Genomic DNA, 19,114 nt, shown 5'->3' on the forward strand with positions numbered 1-19,114 from the left:
GCACTCCCCATAAAACACCAGTCTAGGCTGTAGAGCAGTTACATGCTTACCTTTGTGTCTTGTTGCGTGCAGTGCACATCACAACAATTCCAGTGTCAGGATGATGTATGGTCACTGCAAGAGGGGAGGCGGTATTTTACCAGGTTCTTACCTTACCTTACCTTACCTTAACATGTTCATCATGCTTAACATCCATCATACTTAGTAATTCACACAACCTCTCCTCTATTAGCCAGCAGTTGCAATGTCTAAAGTAGAGTGTAATGCAGGGGAGGGTTACTCACTCATTGCACTAATTGCAGTGCATAATGATCAAATCTTAATGATTAATAGTTGAGCAGATTGCAGAACCAATTATGCAAGCATTCATCTCTCATCAACACGGTGAACCCCTTTATTGACTTCATTCTTTCAAATTCAACGTACAGTTCTGTTACTTTCACGTTTCACCTCTGTACTTGTTCTTATTCTGTAATGCAGCCTAACGTACTGTAGCAGCATACTTGAGATCTTCTTAACTACTGTTTCTTATTCCCGGTTTCTGTATGTCACCATAGGTGTGCGTTTTTGAAGGGCACTAGCCCCTCCTATGCCCAGCTTTGAGGCTCTGTGTGAACACAAACATTGGCTTGTGATTGGCTGATCACCCCATAGTGATGATTTGAATGCAAAGGCAAAGTGATCGGCCAGAATGACTTTTGTGATGATTTGATAGGCTGAGCACGGAATGTGATGTATGATGATAAGAGTGCCCTCACTTCACACAAGTGTGATTTTTTTTAATATTTATTAGATTATTTTTGTTGCATTTATTGTGTAATGTGTTTATCTGACGTGTGCCATAATATTCTTGTGCCATCAACATTCTTTGATGCTTTCTTCAGGTATCGACATCCTGATACATTTCCAGTTGCTGTTGTACATGACCAATGCCTTGTTATGTAAATCCAAAACTACGCAAAGCCTAAGGCCACAATTACAAGGAAAGAGACTATATCCCCCATACAGTGCATTGTATTTCAACTAAAGATGTTAAGGCTACAGCAATTAACTTGTTTCTGACCAGGCTGCCTTCCCTTAGTGTACTTGAACATGTTGCAGTCTCAGTGCAGACACTCTAGAAGAGACAGACTGTATTCAAGAGTCATTGGATGCTCACCAGCTCCTTTAATTTTTTGTTTTTAGATTTATAATAATACTGGTTCAGGAGTTCTCTATGCCAATCCTGCTCCAAAATACAGACAATTAGCTTGACCCTGAATTATTGCCCACATTTATAGAAATCTTAAAAATATATAAATAGATAACTGGGCATTCAAATAAAAGGTGGATCAGGTACACAATGAAGGCCAGACAGGGGTCCCAGGACACAACTTTGAAGACTTAGTACACTGAAATGGCAAGAGTGCGACTGCCACTCATTATCCAACTTTAAAGGCCACTAAATTTCAGTTTAAAATTACTATGTAATTCAATGCCGCCCAATGTCATTGTGGTCTTTATTAGTCGACTTTCTGCATTGTCTCTGACAAGTCGGAAACAAGATGCGACTTGGTTAAAAAATAAAAAGGCAAAAGGAAGCAAGTCTAGTATGGTTTTTCAGTTTTTAGTTTGTGCATCATTGTGAACGTTCACAAATACGGAGCCATGAGTATAACTTGAGAGTCAACTCTTGAAACAAGTGGTTTTTCCGTGCTATAATTTGGTATGAAGTCATATCTGTGCTGCTGTGGTAGTTTTCATGAGCTGCTTATTTGCATTAATAAAATGGTGCCAAGCTTAGGAGGTTAATCTCCAAACCAGACCAGAGGTTGTACTAATACAGCGTTTACAAAAAAGTAATACAAAAAAAGCTATTTTTCTCTGGGTCATGAAGAAACTAAAGGAAACCTAAATTTACATAAATATGGATAATTTATATCAAAGTCCTCATTAATTATTTCATGATCTAATTGTACTTTTTAAATGTTCTGAACAGAACCATTTTATATTGTATATATATATATATTTTGGTTTTATTTTGTACTGTTCATTGTACTTGCTTTAATTTAGAAACAATATAAATAAAGAACAATACTGTGGCAACATATCCATGATTCCACTGCTTCCCTTGTTTTGTTTGTTTAACAGTTCATCATCATGCAGCTTGTGTTTATTTGGATTAGAAGCAGTAGATTCAAGTCCAACATACAGTAACATCCTGAGTGTTATTTTATTACAAAATTATTATTTTCTACAAAATTGTATAAAGCAAGGCTTTTGCACACCTACAGGCGACAGGTGCGTAGGAGCCTCCTACACACCTGTCGCCTGTAGGTGTGCAAAAGCCTTGCTAGGAGGCGGCCAACCGAGGGTCCGACATATTGAAGATAGCCTGATGAAGGTTGCATAGACCGAAACATTGTTTTCCATTAATACATTTTTCAACTGCAAAGACTGTGCTGGAGTTTTTTCCTTTTTCAACTCTACATATGTGAAAATTGACCCTGATGGGTCAATTTGAAAGAGTTGCACGTGCACAAAAGCTATGTTTCCATGGCATTTGCACATTTTTATATAAAGAGCGCATAATTTATCATGGAAATTAGGTGAAAAGACTTTTACAAAACATTCACATTCAGACTGTTCACCCAATGAGTTACGCCGGGAAACAAAATGCAATCACCAAGCATAAAATATTTATTAACTCTCAACAAATAAGACACTGGATGAAATATTATGGCAGTCGTAGCTGTTTATTTGGTCCTCAGCTTTTTGCGTCGTCTCTGTTCATCATCGGAGGACTCTTCCTTCTTACTGCTGCTCAGATTCTTGACATCGATTTCACCAAGGAATGGGAGCTGCAACTGATTAGCTACTGCCCAAGCCCACAGACACAACTCCACCTTGTGGGGTGTCCAGTCATGCTGGCCGTCCACTAAGAAGAGAGAAGACCGATCAAGTTCAGTGTTAGTAACAGTAATGCCTTCTATTTTCATAGGTTAGCGCAAAATCGCTGAGCAGAAAAAATGTAATAAACGATTTTAAATCGAAAACTGTTGACAATTTAAAAATAATCGATAGTTGCAGCCCTAATCAGTATACATGTACTGTACCATCTTGTGGACACACACACACACACACACACACACACACACACACACACACACACACACACACACACACACACACACACACACACACACACACACACACACACACACACACACACACACACACACACACACCTGTTACACTGGGAAAAGCAATTGCACTTTCAGTTCATGGAAAACTCTATAATAAGGTGACTTCCCTTCATAGACATAAATCAATTGGTTTGTTGCTGGCCCATTTTGTATGCTTGTAGCACAGAGTACAATGTGTGTAGGCTGCACATTTAGCCACCGGCGCCGTAAATCAAGGACTCCAATTGCCACGGCAGACGAATGCAGAAGTATTTAAACCCACCCTAATATCCCTGTGGCCGTCTCACCTTTGTTAAGCCTCTCGGTGCGTTGGAGCATTTTGCTGAGGTAGAGAGAGTAGTGCTTGGCTGTGTACTGGATGGGCTTCAGTCCAGGCACACTCTCCACGGCCTCATCAGACATGAACGCAGTCTGCTCTGGAGCACCCGCTGCCAGCACAGCTTTAAAAAAATGGACAGTCAGTCATAGGCCAAGCTAAACTGCATAGGCTATAGAGAGGACGATTCCTGAATGGTAACTAAACCGAGGCCATTCAGTCCCACAGTGTATGCTTTATTCCGCGTACGTAATGACAAACCAATCTCTTATGTCATTAATGTGGTGGCAATTTCTCTGGGCGTATCTGTTAATGACCACTCCACTAAAAGCAGATATGCTTCGATGTACGTATACGTACAAAGCCGTCATTACCAATGTTAAAGTATGTACTCTATGCCCTCAGAAATAGGGCTGTGGAGAAGCCAGTTAATTTAAAAATTAGCCCTGATGAAGACCGAGTGAGGTTGAAACATGTTGGTATAATAAAGGCTGTTCTCTATTTTTTAACTATGAGCGTCCGGATCTCCCATTTTTTTATCCGATGTATCCCATCTGATCCAGCAGCACCTTTTACTATTTTAACTTCACTGACTCATTTGAAAATTTGTTTGTAAATCATCTATTTTCAGTTTTCACAATTTATTTATTTTTTACAAACGTTCATTAATTGTAATTGAGGCAAAGGTTTGAAATAATCGTTATATTGATTTTAAGTCATCATATCGCCCATCCTACCCCTCCTGACAGAATGTAGCTGCTTGTAGAGCTAACCTGAGGCGGTGGCTGGGCCGAGGCCTTTGAGGGAGCTCAGTTCGGTGATGGCAGCCTGCGTGTCTGGCAGTAGACTGAAGGCCTTTTGGGAACATTTCTCCACCGTCTCCTCACTGTTGGAAGCCACCAGCTGCTGCAGCCGTGGCCGGAACTTCCCCCTCTGCAGCAACATGGGGGCCAGTCAAGGAGAGGATAGTTGACATTATTGCAATCAATGACAAGAGCGCCCCTCACTTCACACAGGTGTGATTTTTCCTTCTACACCAAATCTCTGCACCAAAAATAGATGATCTACAAGCTCGCATTGCGATCGTTGGGTGCTTGTAGATCGACTATTTTTGCCTGATGTTCCCCCCAGAATATAGATTGATGCTGGGGTTCAAGTGGTCAAGAATATGGGGGAAAGAAAAGGTATTGACTGGATATACTGAACTCACTTGGGATCATTGTGACTGTTTAACTTTTGAGGGGCGATAGCCCTATGTCCAGCTTTTAGTGTGTGTGTGTAAACACAAACTTTGTCCTAACAAATGGTAAATGGTGCATTTATATAGCGCCTTTTTCCAAGGTGCATTACATTCACCCATTCATACACACATTCATACACCGATTGCGGCGGAAGCCATGCAAGGTACCAACCAGCACATCGGGAGCAATTTGGGGTTCACTATCTTTCCCATAGACACTTCGACATGTAGACAGGAGGAGCCGGGATTCGAACCGCCGACCCACGGATCATTGGACGACCTGCTCTACCTCCTGAGCCACAGTCGCCCCAACACAAACATGTAATCCCATTGACAATGAATGGACAATTTTGAGTGTTTGTGTAAACATAAACATTGCGTAACACAAACATTGAAGACGAAGGTGAGGACGCAAATTCTAATTGGCCGGAATGAGATGATGTATGATGATGTACGATGATAAGAGTGCCCCTCACTTCACACGGGTGTGATTTTTATACAATACTTACGGTGAGTTTCCATTCCATCAGTTTCACAAGCTCTGACAGCGTGACATATGTGTCAGGTCTGCCAATAATGGCTTTCGGTAGCTCCTCTTGATACCTGGGTAAAGATTGAGACAATTATTTTGCCTTTATTCTTGTAAATAGACTGACTGCACACATGTTTTAATTTTATTTAGAGTAAATAATTTTCTTGCCCCTTTTCTCCCCAATTTACTAGTCATCATGCCAATGAATTCCTCCCCACACACGTTTCTGTGTTGTCACTGCATCCACCTGACTCACCTGCCAGTGAGGTGCAGAGCCTTCATCCTACTCCTCACGCTCCCCGCTGACAGGTGCCACCCCAGCCCGCAGGAGTACATGCAATGAATGACCAATATCACCCTCCCCATGCGGCTTCCTTCTCCCGAACACGGGCCAATTGTGTTCACATAGACGGACGACAAAACCGGATGCACCACAGTGGATTCGAACCCACAACCTCCCTGGTGGAATGCAGGGGCTTTACCACTGCACTGCACTCCTGTGATAATAACAGACTACTAGAAATGAAGATGTCAGACTGTAATTACCATTTGTCTAGGCTCAGCAGTCTTCCAGATTTCTTGCTTTTCCCCAGTGACTTGGACTCCACCACCTCCCAGTATTTATCATGTATGCTTCTCCAGAGGACCGGGTCCTCACAAGCAAACAGGTCTCCCATGGCAGCACATAAGGGGTTAAAGAACCATCACCTGTTTAACAATATGAGGGATTCAGGGAAATCAGTGACATTAACAACTGAGTTCAATTATGCAGTTCACATCCCAATGTCTGAATGCTTTCACTTCAAAGTGAATGTTGTGGCTGAGTCATGTTTGTTGTCTACTTAGACAAACTTAAGAAAACAGTCATGTTGATCCTACAGCCTCAGCATCAAAGTTAGCTAGTAAATGAGCATATGAAAATATCAAATAATAATTTTCACAAAATTAACTGAGGTGCAGTGATGAAATCAGTCACAGATAAAACACTGCAATTATATATATTTTTGCGAGAATTGACAACTTACCAAATAGTGAATCGACTGAAGCATGATGCTTCCTGTGGGATATGGAAATCGCGCGAGAAGTAGGAGCGAAATACTATTTCCGGTTCTCCCAGCAGTGAGCAGAGCAAAAGAGTTACAGAAGGTTAGTCCTAAACAAAATACTTTTCGTTTTCAGTATATTTAAAGTATTGCTTAATGATAAAATACAATAAAACCCCCATATATATATTGATTTCAAGCAGACTGTTGACGCTAGCATTTCGTTCTTCTTGCAAGAATGCTGGTGTGTACGTTTACATTAGTTAGCCACCACCACTAGCATTATGTTTATGTTGAGGTTTGCTATTTGTGACCACGAGTTTAACCCATTGGATGTCATGTCTAGACTCTAGAATAGATGCTTGCATGACCTACGGATGGAATGTTTAGCTGAGCCCCCTGTACGTGAGATTATCATGTTCCGTGTTTCAGTTTAAAGTTGGCATGCCAAAAACAAAACAAAACAAAAACACCTCACATAATGTGATGCATTACCTCCTCATTCATGCAAGACATGTATGTCGATGATTATTGGCATTGATTAGACTTGTCAGAAGCAGTAAGGGTAGAACATAAAATGGGATAGTTTAATTATGACAGTATCTTTATATCAGGCTTTGAGTTCAGTTCTACATTTGAAGGGTGGTTGTTTTCAGTAATGATATTCACCTCCTCCCTCTTCTGTCTTTGCATGTTGGTGTGTCATTCTGTGCAGCTGTGTCACCTCACCCAGGACTTCTTTAAAGACACTGCAGAGTTGGGAGACAAACAGTTCGTTATGTGCCTCCTAACGGAGGTGACTATTGTTTTCATCCAAGTTTGATTGATTGATTGTGGTCCTGACCTATGTATTCATCAACTAATCAAGTATCTGTAGATGAGGACAGTCTCTCATGTCAATAATCATTATCACACCTAAATTCTCTATATGTTCTTGTCCCAGTACAAAGTCTCAAAAGAACGATGGAAAATAAGTAAATGTACATGCAATGCATAGTGTCATGTGTTATCATGTTGTTGATGCCAGTCTCTTGCCACTAGGTCAACCCTGACAATAGTACACGATGAGCTCATTGTATTCCTGTTGAGAAGACCAGTGTTTCCATATTAAGTAAGTGCCTGTTGAAATTATGTTGACAATACCATACAAATGTATGAGACTCTGCAACAACTACAATCACACTTTGTAATAGAAAACAAGTGTTCCACTTTGCTGAAGAGTGCCACCTTCTGGTCAAATCTGGCATTGCCTTAAACTGTTTGCATATTGGTGGAGAAAGGCTTTGAATATCACCCACAGGCTATACATACACATAGCGGCTGTCAAGACCAGAGAATTTGCAAACGACATAATACAGCTTGTCAAGCTTGTCAGCTTCTGTTGAGCTAAACTTAAACATTAGCTATTTGCGGTTTGTTGGTCTTTAGGAGGACCATGGAGAAGATGTCGCGGGTCACCACGGCCCTCAGCAGCAGTGCCATCAGCGGGCGAACCATGTTCTGCCACTTGGATGCCCCCGCCAATGCCATCAGCGTGTGTCGTGACGCCACACAGGTGGTGGTGGCCGGTCGCAACATCTTCAAGATCTACGCACTGGAGGAGGAGCAGTTTGTGGAGAAGTTGAATTTGCGTGTGGGCCGCAAGCCCTCGCTCAACTTCAGCTGTGCCGACGTCATGTGGCACCAGATGGAGGAGAACCTGCTGGCCACGGCCGCCACCAACGGAGCCGTGGTCACCTGGAACCTGGGCAAGCCCTCTCGGAACAAGCAGGACCAGCTCTTTACCGAGCACAAACGGACAGTCAATAAGGTGTGCTTCCACCCAACTGAAGTCTACATGCTGCTAAGTGGCTCGCAGGACGGCTACATGAAGTGCTTCGATCTGCGCAAGAAGGAGTCAGTCAGCACTTTCTCAGGTTGGTATCCGTCATCAGCAGTGTTGTACTACATTGTATAGTCAGTCACCAGGCAACAGCTTATCGGCTTGCCCGGGGTAACCCCGGCATTGCTGGGGTTATATATATTGCACGTGCATAATCACGTTGCTTTGATCACAAACAGCACAGGGCGCTGCTTTTCCTTTTTTGCCAAAGGGTTGGCAACCCATTGTTGGATTATTGCAAATAGGCTCTCCCTTTCACTCTCCCTCTACTTCCCTCCCTCTCTCCCTCTCTCCCGCTCTCTATCTCTCTCTATCGCTAATCAAGCTCTGCTCTGACATGGCCACACACAACTACCTCCCTCCCTCTCTCCCCACTGATTCATGTATATTCTGACTGTTTGTGTTCAAAACTGAAAATGTTCTTGGACTTTCTGAGAGTATAAAATAAACATCAAATGAGAAAAAGTTTGAGCTACCCTATTTATCGCTCTTCCCTTTTTTAAACACTACATTTCAGGTCAATCTGAGAGTGTGCGTGATGTGCAGTTCAGCATGAAGGATTACTTCACCTTTGCTGCATCCTTTGAGAATGGCAATGTCCAGCTCTGGGACATTAGACGACCAGACCGCTATGAGAGAATGTTTACAGCACATACTGGACCTGTGTTCTGCTGTGACTGGCATCCTGATGACAGGTAAGACAAACAATGAAGAGAGAGGAGTGTTATGGTTGCTTAGCGAAATACATTTTTGATTGTGTGAGGTAATATGGCAGTTGTGTCTCAACTAAGACTGAAAATTCAGGGTAGGTTTGTAATATTTTTGAGGGTCGCTAGCCCCTCCTATGTCCAGCTTTGCGGGTATTCCGTGTAAACACAAACATTGTCCCAACACAAACAGCCATTGATAATGAATGGCCAGTTTTTAGTTGAAGACAAAGGTGAGGACGCAAATTCTAATTGGCCGGAATGAGATGATTGTATGATGATAAGAACACCCCTCACTTCACACGGGTGTGATTTAAAACATTTGGTTAACATTTATCCTAAAGGCAGGATAGTCAGTCATATGTATGTTTGAAAATAAATTGGTCTGGTCCTCTGTAGGGGATGGCTGGCCACTGGAGGCAGAGACAAGATGGTGAAGGTGTGGGATATGACCACTAACCGCGCCAAGGAGATCTATTGTGTCCAGACCATCGCCTCAGTGGCACGGGTTAAGTGGCGCCCGGAGAGGAAGTGGCACCTAGCCACCTGCTCCATGATGGTAGACCACAACATCTACGTGTGGGATATCCGCCGACCGTTCATCCCCTTCGCTACCTTTGAGGAACACAAGGACGTGACCACTGGCATTGTGTGGCGCCACCAGCACGACCCCTACTTTCTACTGTCGGGCTCCAAGGACAGCACTCTCTACCAGCATATGTTCAAGGATGCCAGCCGGCCTGTGGACAAGGCCAACCCAGAGGGCCTGTGCTTTGGGCTGTTTGGTGACCTCGCGTTCGCTGCAAAGGAGAGCCTGATCAGCAACGATGCCAACAGGAAGCCGTTCCCCGGCGGAGACCGCCGCTATCCCATCTTTTTCTTTAAGAAGCCTGACCTGACGGAGCAATTTGCCCATGTGTCCAGCGCCCTCAGTGTCTTTGAAACGGACTTGGAGAGTAGCCGCATGGACTGGTTTGTCAAGACAGCACGCCTCTACCTGCTAAGCGGGAAGCCGTTTGCTGAGTTATGTGATCACAACGCTAACGTGGCCAAGGAGCTGAAGAGACCTCAGGTCAGTAAGATAACCTAGGGTTAGGCTGTTACTGGCCACTGACCACTTACCCTATTTGAACGGCCATGCTAAAAACATAACACTTGTGAATGATAACTTGAGGATTGCCAATATATCATGTGACCTGTTATATCGGCTGTGTCTCAACTGCTGCAAGACTTTCTTGGCTTTCTCATCATGCCTGCCAACAACATCTTTGTTCACATTAAGAAAAAGCGCAAATAACATATTATTAGGCTGACCGATATGAACAAACTCAAATTAAATGAGTTGGACCTGTTGCACGTTCAAAGGGCTCACAGTCTCTTACCATTCTCACGTTCTTACCATTTCCTTGTGGGAATTTAGCGGTTGTGTTTATGTAAGTTACAAGCCTATACACACAAGTTACAAGCCTATACACATAAATCTTGCCAACACGTCATTTTTTCAAAGGGAGTGACTGCAGGAAATTAAAGCTTATGTGTGTTTTCGCTGTTCACAAACACATGGGTTCATTACCTTCGAGCAATTCATTGCTATTGCTACTATGATGTCACCCTAGTACATTTACAATAAAAAAAACTACTATATTTCTCATTCAAATCCAACAAAGCCAAGACTTTGTTTTGTTATGGTGCGTTCACACGGGCAAATGTAAAAGATGCAGTCTACCATTCATTGTCAATGGAAGCCTGACATTGCAAAGACGCAGTTGACAGACTGTGATTTAGAATCTGTTCAGAATAACTTGAATAATAGTGTTAATCATTTTTAAGGTTTCAACAACATGGACGATGTTGAGAATCATGTTCTCAGACCCAACGCCTTCGCTCAATCACAGTCACAGTAAATTGGGTGTCTTACCTTTAATGAACAGGTAAGCAAACTTCACTGCATGGTAAAGAAATAAATAATAATAATCCCACAACATCCTACCTACCAACGCTTGTCACAGACAAAATAAAAAGTACGTCTTAACATCAACATGTTTGTATGCTTGCCAGTTTCAGTATGAAGGAAATGGGCACAGGGATGGGCACAGAAAGCAGACTTGACCGCAGTAAAGGCGAGAGCAGGCAGGATAACATTCACCTGGAGCCTGGGAACTCTCACATCAGCAACAACGATGGTGAGACCTGCCGAACATCTCAGATTGTTCCCACACTTAATCTACCATGCGATGCAGGCACACTGGGTGTCTGTAGTCATTTGTAATGTATGAATCACATGAAACATTCTTTCACCATATTCACACAGCGGCCATTTTGCTCTGCCGAATGTTAGGAAATCTCTGTGATCGATTGTTTGCATGTTTGTGAGACTGGTGTGCATTGGCTTTTAGAAATTATTAGGCATTGACCATTTTCTTTCCTTAACAGACAATGAGGAGACGGAGGGCAGCGATGGTCAGGCGGAGTATATGTTTGGCGACGCTGAGCTTGATGACGATGACCTCTATTCTGTGGAACATGATCAGACGGGTCAGCCTCTGTTTACTATATGACACAATAATTACCTCAAGGGTTATAACATCTACGGTAGTTCTGTACCAAACTAACAGCCCTTTTACCTAAGGCTAGGCAAACTGTGTTTATGTCCAGCTGCGTGCACACATTGCACAGTGAGTATTGTATATTGGCAATTTGGCATTTTGGAAGCTCACTCACCTTCAGCATTAGTATTGTGGGGTGAACTTGCTTGAATGTGGAACCATTAGAACCCAGTTGGAATAATGTAACACAACTGACTCTCGACCAAAATTTCTGGACTATTTCTTTTAATAGATCATCAAGCATTTATTCAAGAATAGTACTTGAATAACGGCTCAGCCGTTTCAATAATTAGTATTCTCCTAATTGATCACAGGATGTTTCAACAGTCCACCACGTGGGCCAGCCATAAAATGTGACCTTCTGTCATCACATATCGTATTTGCTCCAGGCTTTGTCTGTCCAGTCTTTGTCTGTCCAGGCTTTGTCACACTAATAGCTCTGTGCATCTCCAGTAGAGGAACAGGAGTACACGCTGCCTCAGGAAGCTTTCCCGCTGCGCCACGAGATCATGGACAACCCGTCTGCCCCAGAGCACCTGCAGCAGGACAAGGCAGAGTCGCCGCACGTCAGCGGCAACGAGGCGGAGGCGGTCATGTGCCTGACGCCCATCGAGTCGTTCTCCCTCATCTCCATTTCCCAGCCGCTGTTCAGCCCGCACCTGCCCGCCCGCTTCTTCTGCCCGGTGGTGCGCGAGATGCTCAGCTACTACGCAGAGCAGGGCGACGTGCAAATGGCCGTCTCTGTTCTCATTGTCCTGGGAGACCGCATCCGCAGAGAGATCGACGACCTCACACAGGTCAGAGTACTGACGATTTGGTCTCAATTTAGATGAAAATGGAAACATTCTCATTTCAAGTTTTTTTTAGTTTTTCCTAATTTCAATAGATTTGGTTTTTAATTGTTTTTAAATAAGTATTCGTCAACTGTGGAGTAATATTGTTTTATTGCACAAGCAATATCATAGTGAATTCATTCATTAACATGGAAAAACAATCCTGCGATTGAAGGATTAACATTACTCTAATGGACTCCCAGGTGTGATATGTCTTCCCTGTGTATTTTTGGTTTCTTCCTCAAAGCCTTTGAGTCAAAAGGCCCAATCGAAATACACCACTTTAGTGACATCATAACACTAACGTCTCCTCCAGTATCATGAAACAGCTGTAGGCGAGGCTTAAGTTAATTTAGGCATTTAGCATACGCTCTTAATCCAAAGCGAGAAGGGAGAAGAGTCTGGGACGTGTGGAGCATTGTCCAGGCTTATTCAGCCTCCCTGCATTATAATATCATAAAACAGGTATAATTAATGAACAGGTGGGTGTGGCCACATAAGCACATAATTTTAACACTTTCTGTACGCTTAAAAAAAGATCTTCCTAGTATAATCATAGTACCTAATTGTAATGCCTGATTCATGCTAGTGTCACACAAGCTCACAATTCATAGCGATCTGCTATTTTCTTTTTTTTTAATTATGTTTTTATTTTGGTCATGGTATTAAAGCATAATAAACAGTTTTACATCATGTGATCTAGTGCATATGATTGTTTTCAAGTCCAGCAAATGTGGAATTTACCTAAAACATGACATGTTATGTTATGTTACAATTTAGGCATTTAGCAGATGCTCTTAATCCAGAGCGACTTACATTTAAGCAAGAACAAAAGCATGGGAATACATCACATAAAAGCATTTATCATGAAACATGCGTAAGCTAAGAAAGTAACAGTGGAATATCTATATAATGAAACTATACATACACTATACATATAATACAATTATAGTGCTGTCTACATAACATGCTATAAGTCTGTGTCAAATGCTATCTAAGGGGTTAGGGTAAGTGCTATGGGCCATGATGGAGTCTGAAAAGTTTGTTTGCTCCTGATGTTCTCATTTCTCATTTCTTACAGACATATTTCCCAAGTTAGATCGGCTATTTTCAGTGTGTGACAACTGCCCACAACTAAGTATAACTTGGGCTTTAATGCGAGTGGTGTCTCCCGTTCAGGAACACTGGTACATGTCCTACATAGACCTGCTGCAGCGCTTTGAGTTGTGGAACGTGTCTAATGAGGTCATCAAGCTCAGCACGTGCAGCGCCATCACCTGTTTGAACCAGGCGTCTACCACACTGCACATCAACTGCAGCAACTGCAAGCGGCCCATGAGCAACAAAGGCTGGATCTGTGACAGGTACACCCGCTGAATGGGAATTAATTTGATTAAAATTCACAATATACCTAGTACCTACACCACACTTTATCGTATGGACAACCACATAGAATCAAAACATGTTACACTGCTATACCATGTTACAATAACGCAAATTAATTTACACTCGATATCCGTTGTACCGTTGAGTGGCATACATCTCAGACAAGTGTTATATATATTATATATATATATATATATATATATTAAAGGCATAAAACCTCACTATGGGACATTGCAAGGAATATCAAGTTTTGAATTATTGATTTGCTTTATTCTCTTAAGGCTGTGACTTTAAAATGTAGTATTACAATCAAGTCAAAATTATATGCAATGAAATACAGAACACAGTAAAGGGTAAGACCATATAGTCATATATATTTAACATGAGGAACATGACTCTTTCACCCCAGGTGCCACCAGTGTGCCAGTGTATGTGCGGTATGCCACCATGTGGTGAAGGGGCTCTTTGTGTGGTGCCAGGGCTGCAGCCATGGCGGGCATTTGGAGCACATGATGAACTGGCTCAAAACGAACTCCCACTGCCCTGCTGGCTGCGGCCACCTATGTGAGTACACCTAACTGAACCCCACACTGGCTGGCTCCACATGGGGGGAGGTGTTGGGAAGTGCTCCCGACTGCTGCTGGATGCCTGGGTCCGAGGTCGTAGCTTCCCGTCACAATGGAAAGACGTTTGGCGGTGTGACTGTGTTGGGAGGTCTAGTCATGACGACCAATAGGATCCCCATAACTCTGAGAGTGCACAAATGGACCCGTAAGGATCCATTTGGTTCCATGTGCACACTCTGAGTTACAGAACTGTAAGGGTCCATTTGGAAACCAGAGGGCCCCTGGACCCCACTTTGATAACCACTGGGGTGGGGTATGAATTAAGTTGACCCCACACTCATGCGCACTCTCCCACAGTCTATGATGCACTCAAACTAAGCATGGTCCTCGATGTGTTTGCATTGGTTTTTCAACCCATCTGTGAGGTTGGGCCTTACTTTTCAGAAATGAACACAGACTTTTGTGAAATAAAAACTGTACAGTAGGTCTATAGAAGCACACTTGTGGATTATTAAATATATTTAAATATATGTAAATAGAGCGATTTTTGAAGATTTAAGATGATGTAATATTTACATCCATTGAGGTCTTAAAGCAATAAATATTAACACAGATGTTGGCCTAAAGGGGTTGTACAGTTTGTTTTGGTTAAAATAAGTGTTAAATAGCTCTATATTCTGATGATTGCTATGAAGTGTTTGTTTAGTAGGGGTCTCTCCCATCTCTCCAGCTCTTTATTAAACAGGAATTATATTTTCAGGTTTTGATACCAATTTTATCCAATCATGAGAACGAACACTAAACCCGAAGCTGGTAAATGGGTTTTCTCTCCTGATGTTTAACCCACCTGAAAATGTATTTTTTGTTTATTAAGGTGCTGGAGAGATGGGCAGGCTGAACTTGCTGAACAGTGAACAAACACTATAGCATGATTATTTTCTGAATACAAGCTTTAAACTTTTAACAAACAATGTAATATTGTTGCAGTCACTTGAAAGAAAAGACCGTCCCCCAGATATATTTTGTATGCACGAGTGCTAGTGCTACAAAAGAATGTAACTCTTTGTGATCAAAGTGAAATTACCTGTACCATTTTGTTTGGTTTGTTTCTTTCATACTCGCATAGCAGTTTGCAAAACTGAAATATGTGCATATTTACAGTATACATAAATAAAATGAAAGGAGAAAAGTACAATCTGATTCTGCACTTTAGGTAAAAGGTATTCAGATGGATGGAGCCTGCACACCATATTGGGTACAGAAAAATATTTATATAATTTATATTATATATAATATTTATTTATTCATCAGATGAATAAATAAAGTGTTCTTTTCTTATGGTGTGTGAGCTCCATCCATCTGTAAAGTCTCTGTAGCCCAGCACCCACCTGTCGATTCCTCATATTCTACGTCATAGACATTTTAAAAGTAACCAAATAATAGGGGACAGAAGTCCCGAGCGGAGCTTGCTCTACTGTCAGTTTCAGAGGACAGTCGGGTGCAGACTTTCAGTGAACTATAGAAAGTCTATAGAAACAGTCCGCACTCACAAGGTGACATTTCTTTTAATTGTATAAATTTACCACAGCAGCAGTCTCTACCAATCTGCACAAAGTGGTGTAATTGCTGCAGTGTCTATGCTACACACAGTTGACTAAGCTGAGACAAAGTAAGACTCGCAAAGAAAACAGAATGGGAGGTGTCTTATTGTGTATAGAAAATGTACCTTGGTTGGTTCACATCTTTATTTGTACCTTTTTTGTTAGAAAACCTGTACAGAATGTTAATCTGCATTTAAATGTGTACAAATAAGCAAATATTTTGTATTGGGCAATCATTTAAAATTAGTGTAGAGTTGTGTAAAATTTCATTGATGAATCAATGCCAGTAATGTTAGTCATGTATTTTTGTATACGTTGTCTAATAGCGCAATAGTAAGCACCAATTCCAGGTTTCCAGTGATTTGCCTAAAACCCCCTTATTGTCTCCACTAGGCCGAAGGCATGGGGAGAGAGTATGTTTTGCACTCCGTCCGTGAACAGCTAATCTCTGGCACCGTTAACCCGGTCATGCCAAATTTTGCACACACACTCCCTGAATGCCAACGATGAACCTCTGACCCACAAATTCCAGAACGGCCTGTTATAGCGCCACTAGGAGGCAGACTTTTGAAAAACATCACTCCTCCAGATTCTGTCCAAGAATCCTGCAAATTGTTACACACTATGGGGTCGATTTAGGACTTCTATTTTACTTACTTCTATATTACTAATCTAATTACAGTATTATGATCTGGGGGCGTGTAGTATGTCATATTGCAATTTTGGGCATGTTAAGAAGCGCTTTTGACACCCCCCGGAGTGCGCAAAACGGCCTTGAATTAGTCATGGGTGTGTTTAAGGCGTGTTTGAGACGTACCCAATCAACATGTCCGTACTATTCTCTTTACCAGTCAGCTGATGTCACATACGGAATGCGCACTTTGGGGATCGTGGTATGACATTTCTTCAGGCTGGCACCATAGAAGACATGACATGCCTTTGTCACATTTGGGTTAATTATTCCTATTGCACTGCATGCTGTCACCTTTATGCCTCAAAAGAACAGACCCACCTTTCAGATCGGAATGGAATTGCGAGTAGATAGCAGCATATTGGTAATTAATTAATTCGATAACGATAGAACCATGTACAATACAGCGAATGAAAGCAAGATTCCTAAGGAATATGGAGATTTTTACATTTAATAAAACGGTTGAGAAATGAGAGAACCATGAGTGTTTATAGGCTAATATCAACGTTTTTTTATGAAAGACCAAACGGGCTGTGAACTTGAAGAGCTCAATCACCATCCCGACACGGAAGAAATATAGCCTAGTGCATGCATGTATATGCACTGTTGCACTTGCACACAGTAGCCTACACACGCTCTTTATTTGTTTCTATTGAAAAACACCAGTAAAATAACGTTTATTATATTTTATTTCATTCAAGTCACGACGAAGGAATGAGTTGAATGCGTGCTGCGTAATGCTGTGGCCCCGATGGTATGGTCTTCGCTGAGTTCGCTCGTAGCATTTTATTGAAGAAGACTTGAATCGGGTGTGATACAGCATATGAAAGCACATTTCCCACGGATTATGGAGATGTTTTTATTTATTTTTAAGGTTGAGAAATGAAAGAATTATGGCCGTTTCTAATCTCAATTTTTTTTTTTTAAAGACGCAAAACTGCCATGTCTCATAGAAACAAGTAAATAGGTCTATAAAAATAAGCGCATATAACAGGGGTCTGTAACCTATTTTAAATGAAGTGCCATGTTTTTATTTTCTAAATAGTGAGTCTGCCATATCCAGATTAATTTGAATGACACCACATTAAAATAAAAAAACATATTTTGATTGTCCACAAATATAAAGTTCTTCCTTCTTTTTAAATATGTTCTTGCACATTGTTATAATGATCATTATATATCCCCCTGCAGTCAGAGTTCATAGTTTTAATGAATGAATGTGATGCATTGTGAGCTGGTATAGATCTGCTATTTTCAAAAGTAATCATTTTATTTAATTTTTGGATTAGCTGTCTTTAGTTGGGCAAATGCATTCATCTGGGGATCCTTGACATGGGAATGTGCTGTGTGAGGATCACTGGTTTAAACAACATTAGGAGAAAAGCCCAAATAACCACTTTAGAAACAAGAAAAGCAACAAAACAGAAAGCAACTTTACAGAAAAATAAGCCGCTTATAATAAACAGACATGGCAACACTCTAGCAGCCTCTCAGAGCCGCTCAAGTGTCAAATCAAACAGTGCTTTTTGCGTTTATGAGGTGGTCAGACCCACGTCTAATCGTTATGCGCTGAGTGTCTTTAGGTCAAGGGGCTTAATAGCAAATTGCGCAAAGCGAAAATAATTAACATATGGACACTCCCACAATGCTAAAATATTCAGCAACGCGGTAAGCCATAATGTGTGTGCGTTCAACACGGGCCAGTGCGTTCAACACGGGCCGATATGCCTTTCATAATACGAATGTGCGCAGAGCGAGGCCAATTTATGTATTTCCATTGGTAAAACGCACCTTCAAAATCTACCCATATCTCTGTAGTGTCTAATCTAATGTGTTTAAGATGGATCTGTCCGATATTTCATATTCCATCCTAATTGGCTTTCAAAGTTTGCAGGATTGGCCCTTTTGAAACAAAAAGCCTCAAATCATGAACGCAGCGTGCAATTTCCGTGAAATCTTTCAGACTTTCCTACTAGGCTGAGGAATATATCCCACCATTTTCACATTGGCCTGTTCTAGTGCCACCAACAGGTGGACTTTTGCAAAACACATTTTTGGAACAATGCTTCACCAAATTGCCATCAAAGGCATAAGAAAACATTGCACCCTTTTCACTTTGGCCTATTATAGCGCCACCAGGAGGCTACAACCTGATCTGCCCTCCCCTGCACACTGACCTTGAGTTTTTACTACCGTAATCACAAAAACAGAATCAACTGTGCTGGTCCTGGCCGGCCCTACACCAACTCATCTCATCTGCCAAGTTGGCAGATTTCAGACGAGCTATTTCATGAGTAGATTTTTCAATTTCAATTTCAGCTGTTTCTAAGGCTGCCAAACAGCCACCACATGAATATGATCAACAATAGCACAATAGCAACAATCAGTCACAACTTACTCCATTGGCAAACATATTCACCACGTTTGTTTTTTGCTTCTGTCCAAAACATTTTCATTGATACAGTTAGTCACAGAGGCTGCTAACAAGCATCTTCCCACAGCAGAATGGATTATGAAGAACAGTTT

The 19,114-nt window shown here is 41.7% G+C and overlaps 2 protein-coding genes across 2 annotated transcripts; one reads left to right on the forward strand and one right to left on the reverse strand.

Moving 5' to 3' along the window:
- Window positions 1-2,693: 2,693 nt before the first annotated feature.
- LOC310874018 (uncharacterized protein) lies at window positions 2,694-6,323 on the reverse strand. Its single transcript, XM_083786678.1, has 6 exons — window positions 6,299-6,323; window positions 5,820-5,981; window positions 5,251-5,344; window positions 4,275-4,434; window positions 3,473-3,625; window positions 2,694-2,917 (listed from the first exon to the last, which is right to left on the reverse strand). Exons 2-6 carry the CDS (start codon window positions 5,948-5,950, stop codon window positions 2,736-2,738), a joined length of 720 nt encoding a protein of 239 aa, XP_083642804.1. The 5' UTR covers window positions 5,951-5,981; window positions 6,299-6,323; the 3' UTR covers window positions 2,694-2,735.
- A 40-nt stretch (window positions 6,324-6,363) lies between these two features.
- On the forward strand, window positions 6,364-15,533 carry wdr24 (WD repeat domain 24). The gene is made up of 12 exons (XM_083787394.1): window positions 6,364-6,419; window positions 7,032-7,112; window positions 7,358-7,427; window positions 7,745-8,232; window positions 8,716-8,893; window positions 9,305-9,977; window positions 10,736-10,836; window positions 10,964-11,088; window positions 11,339-11,440; window positions 11,965-12,308; window positions 13,524-13,708; window positions 14,140-15,533. Exons 4-12 carry the CDS (start codon window positions 7,752-7,754, stop codon window positions 14,306-14,308), a joined length of 2,358 nt encoding a protein of 785 aa, XP_083643520.1. The 5' UTR covers window positions 6,364-6,419; window positions 7,032-7,112; window positions 7,358-7,427; window positions 7,745-7,751; the 3' UTR covers window positions 14,309-15,533.
- The last annotated feature ends 3,581 nt before the right edge of the window (window positions 15,534-19,114 follow it).

The sequence above is a fragment of the Protomyctophum parallelum genome, assembly GCF_964188405.1.
Source record: "Protomyctophum parallelum genome assembly, chromosome: 17".
In the NCBI taxonomy this organism is placed as follows: domain Eukaryota; kingdom Metazoa; phylum Chordata; class Actinopteri; order Myctophiformes; family Myctophidae; genus Protomyctophum; species Protomyctophum parallelum.

Bases quoted from the DNA above. Each gene is read 5' to 3' on its own strand.
- wdr24 (XM_083787394.1), top strand. From the start codon at position 7,752: ATGGAGAAGATGTCGCGGGTCACCACGGCCCTCAGCAGCAGTGCCATC. The intron at 9,978-10,735 runs GTCAGTAAGATA...ATCATTTTTAAG, and splicing joins AGGAGCTGAAGAGACCTCAG to GTTTCAACAACATGGACGAT. The intron at 11,441-11,964 runs GTCAGCCTCTGT...GTGCATCTCCAG, and splicing joins TGTGGAACATGATCAGACGG to TAGAGGAACAGGAGTACACG.
- LOC310874018 (XM_083786678.1), bottom strand. From the start codon at position 5,950: ATGGGAGACCTGTTTGCTTGTGAGGACCCGGTCCTCTGGAGAAGCATA. The intron at 4,435-5,250 runs GTAAGTATTGTA...ATGTTGCTGCAG, and splicing joins TGATGGAATGGAAACTCACC to AGGGGGAAGTTCCGGCCACG. The intron at 2,918-3,472 runs GTGAGACGGCCA...CTCTCTTCTTAG, and splicing joins CACCGAGAGGCTTAACAAAG to TGGACGGCCAGCATGACTGG.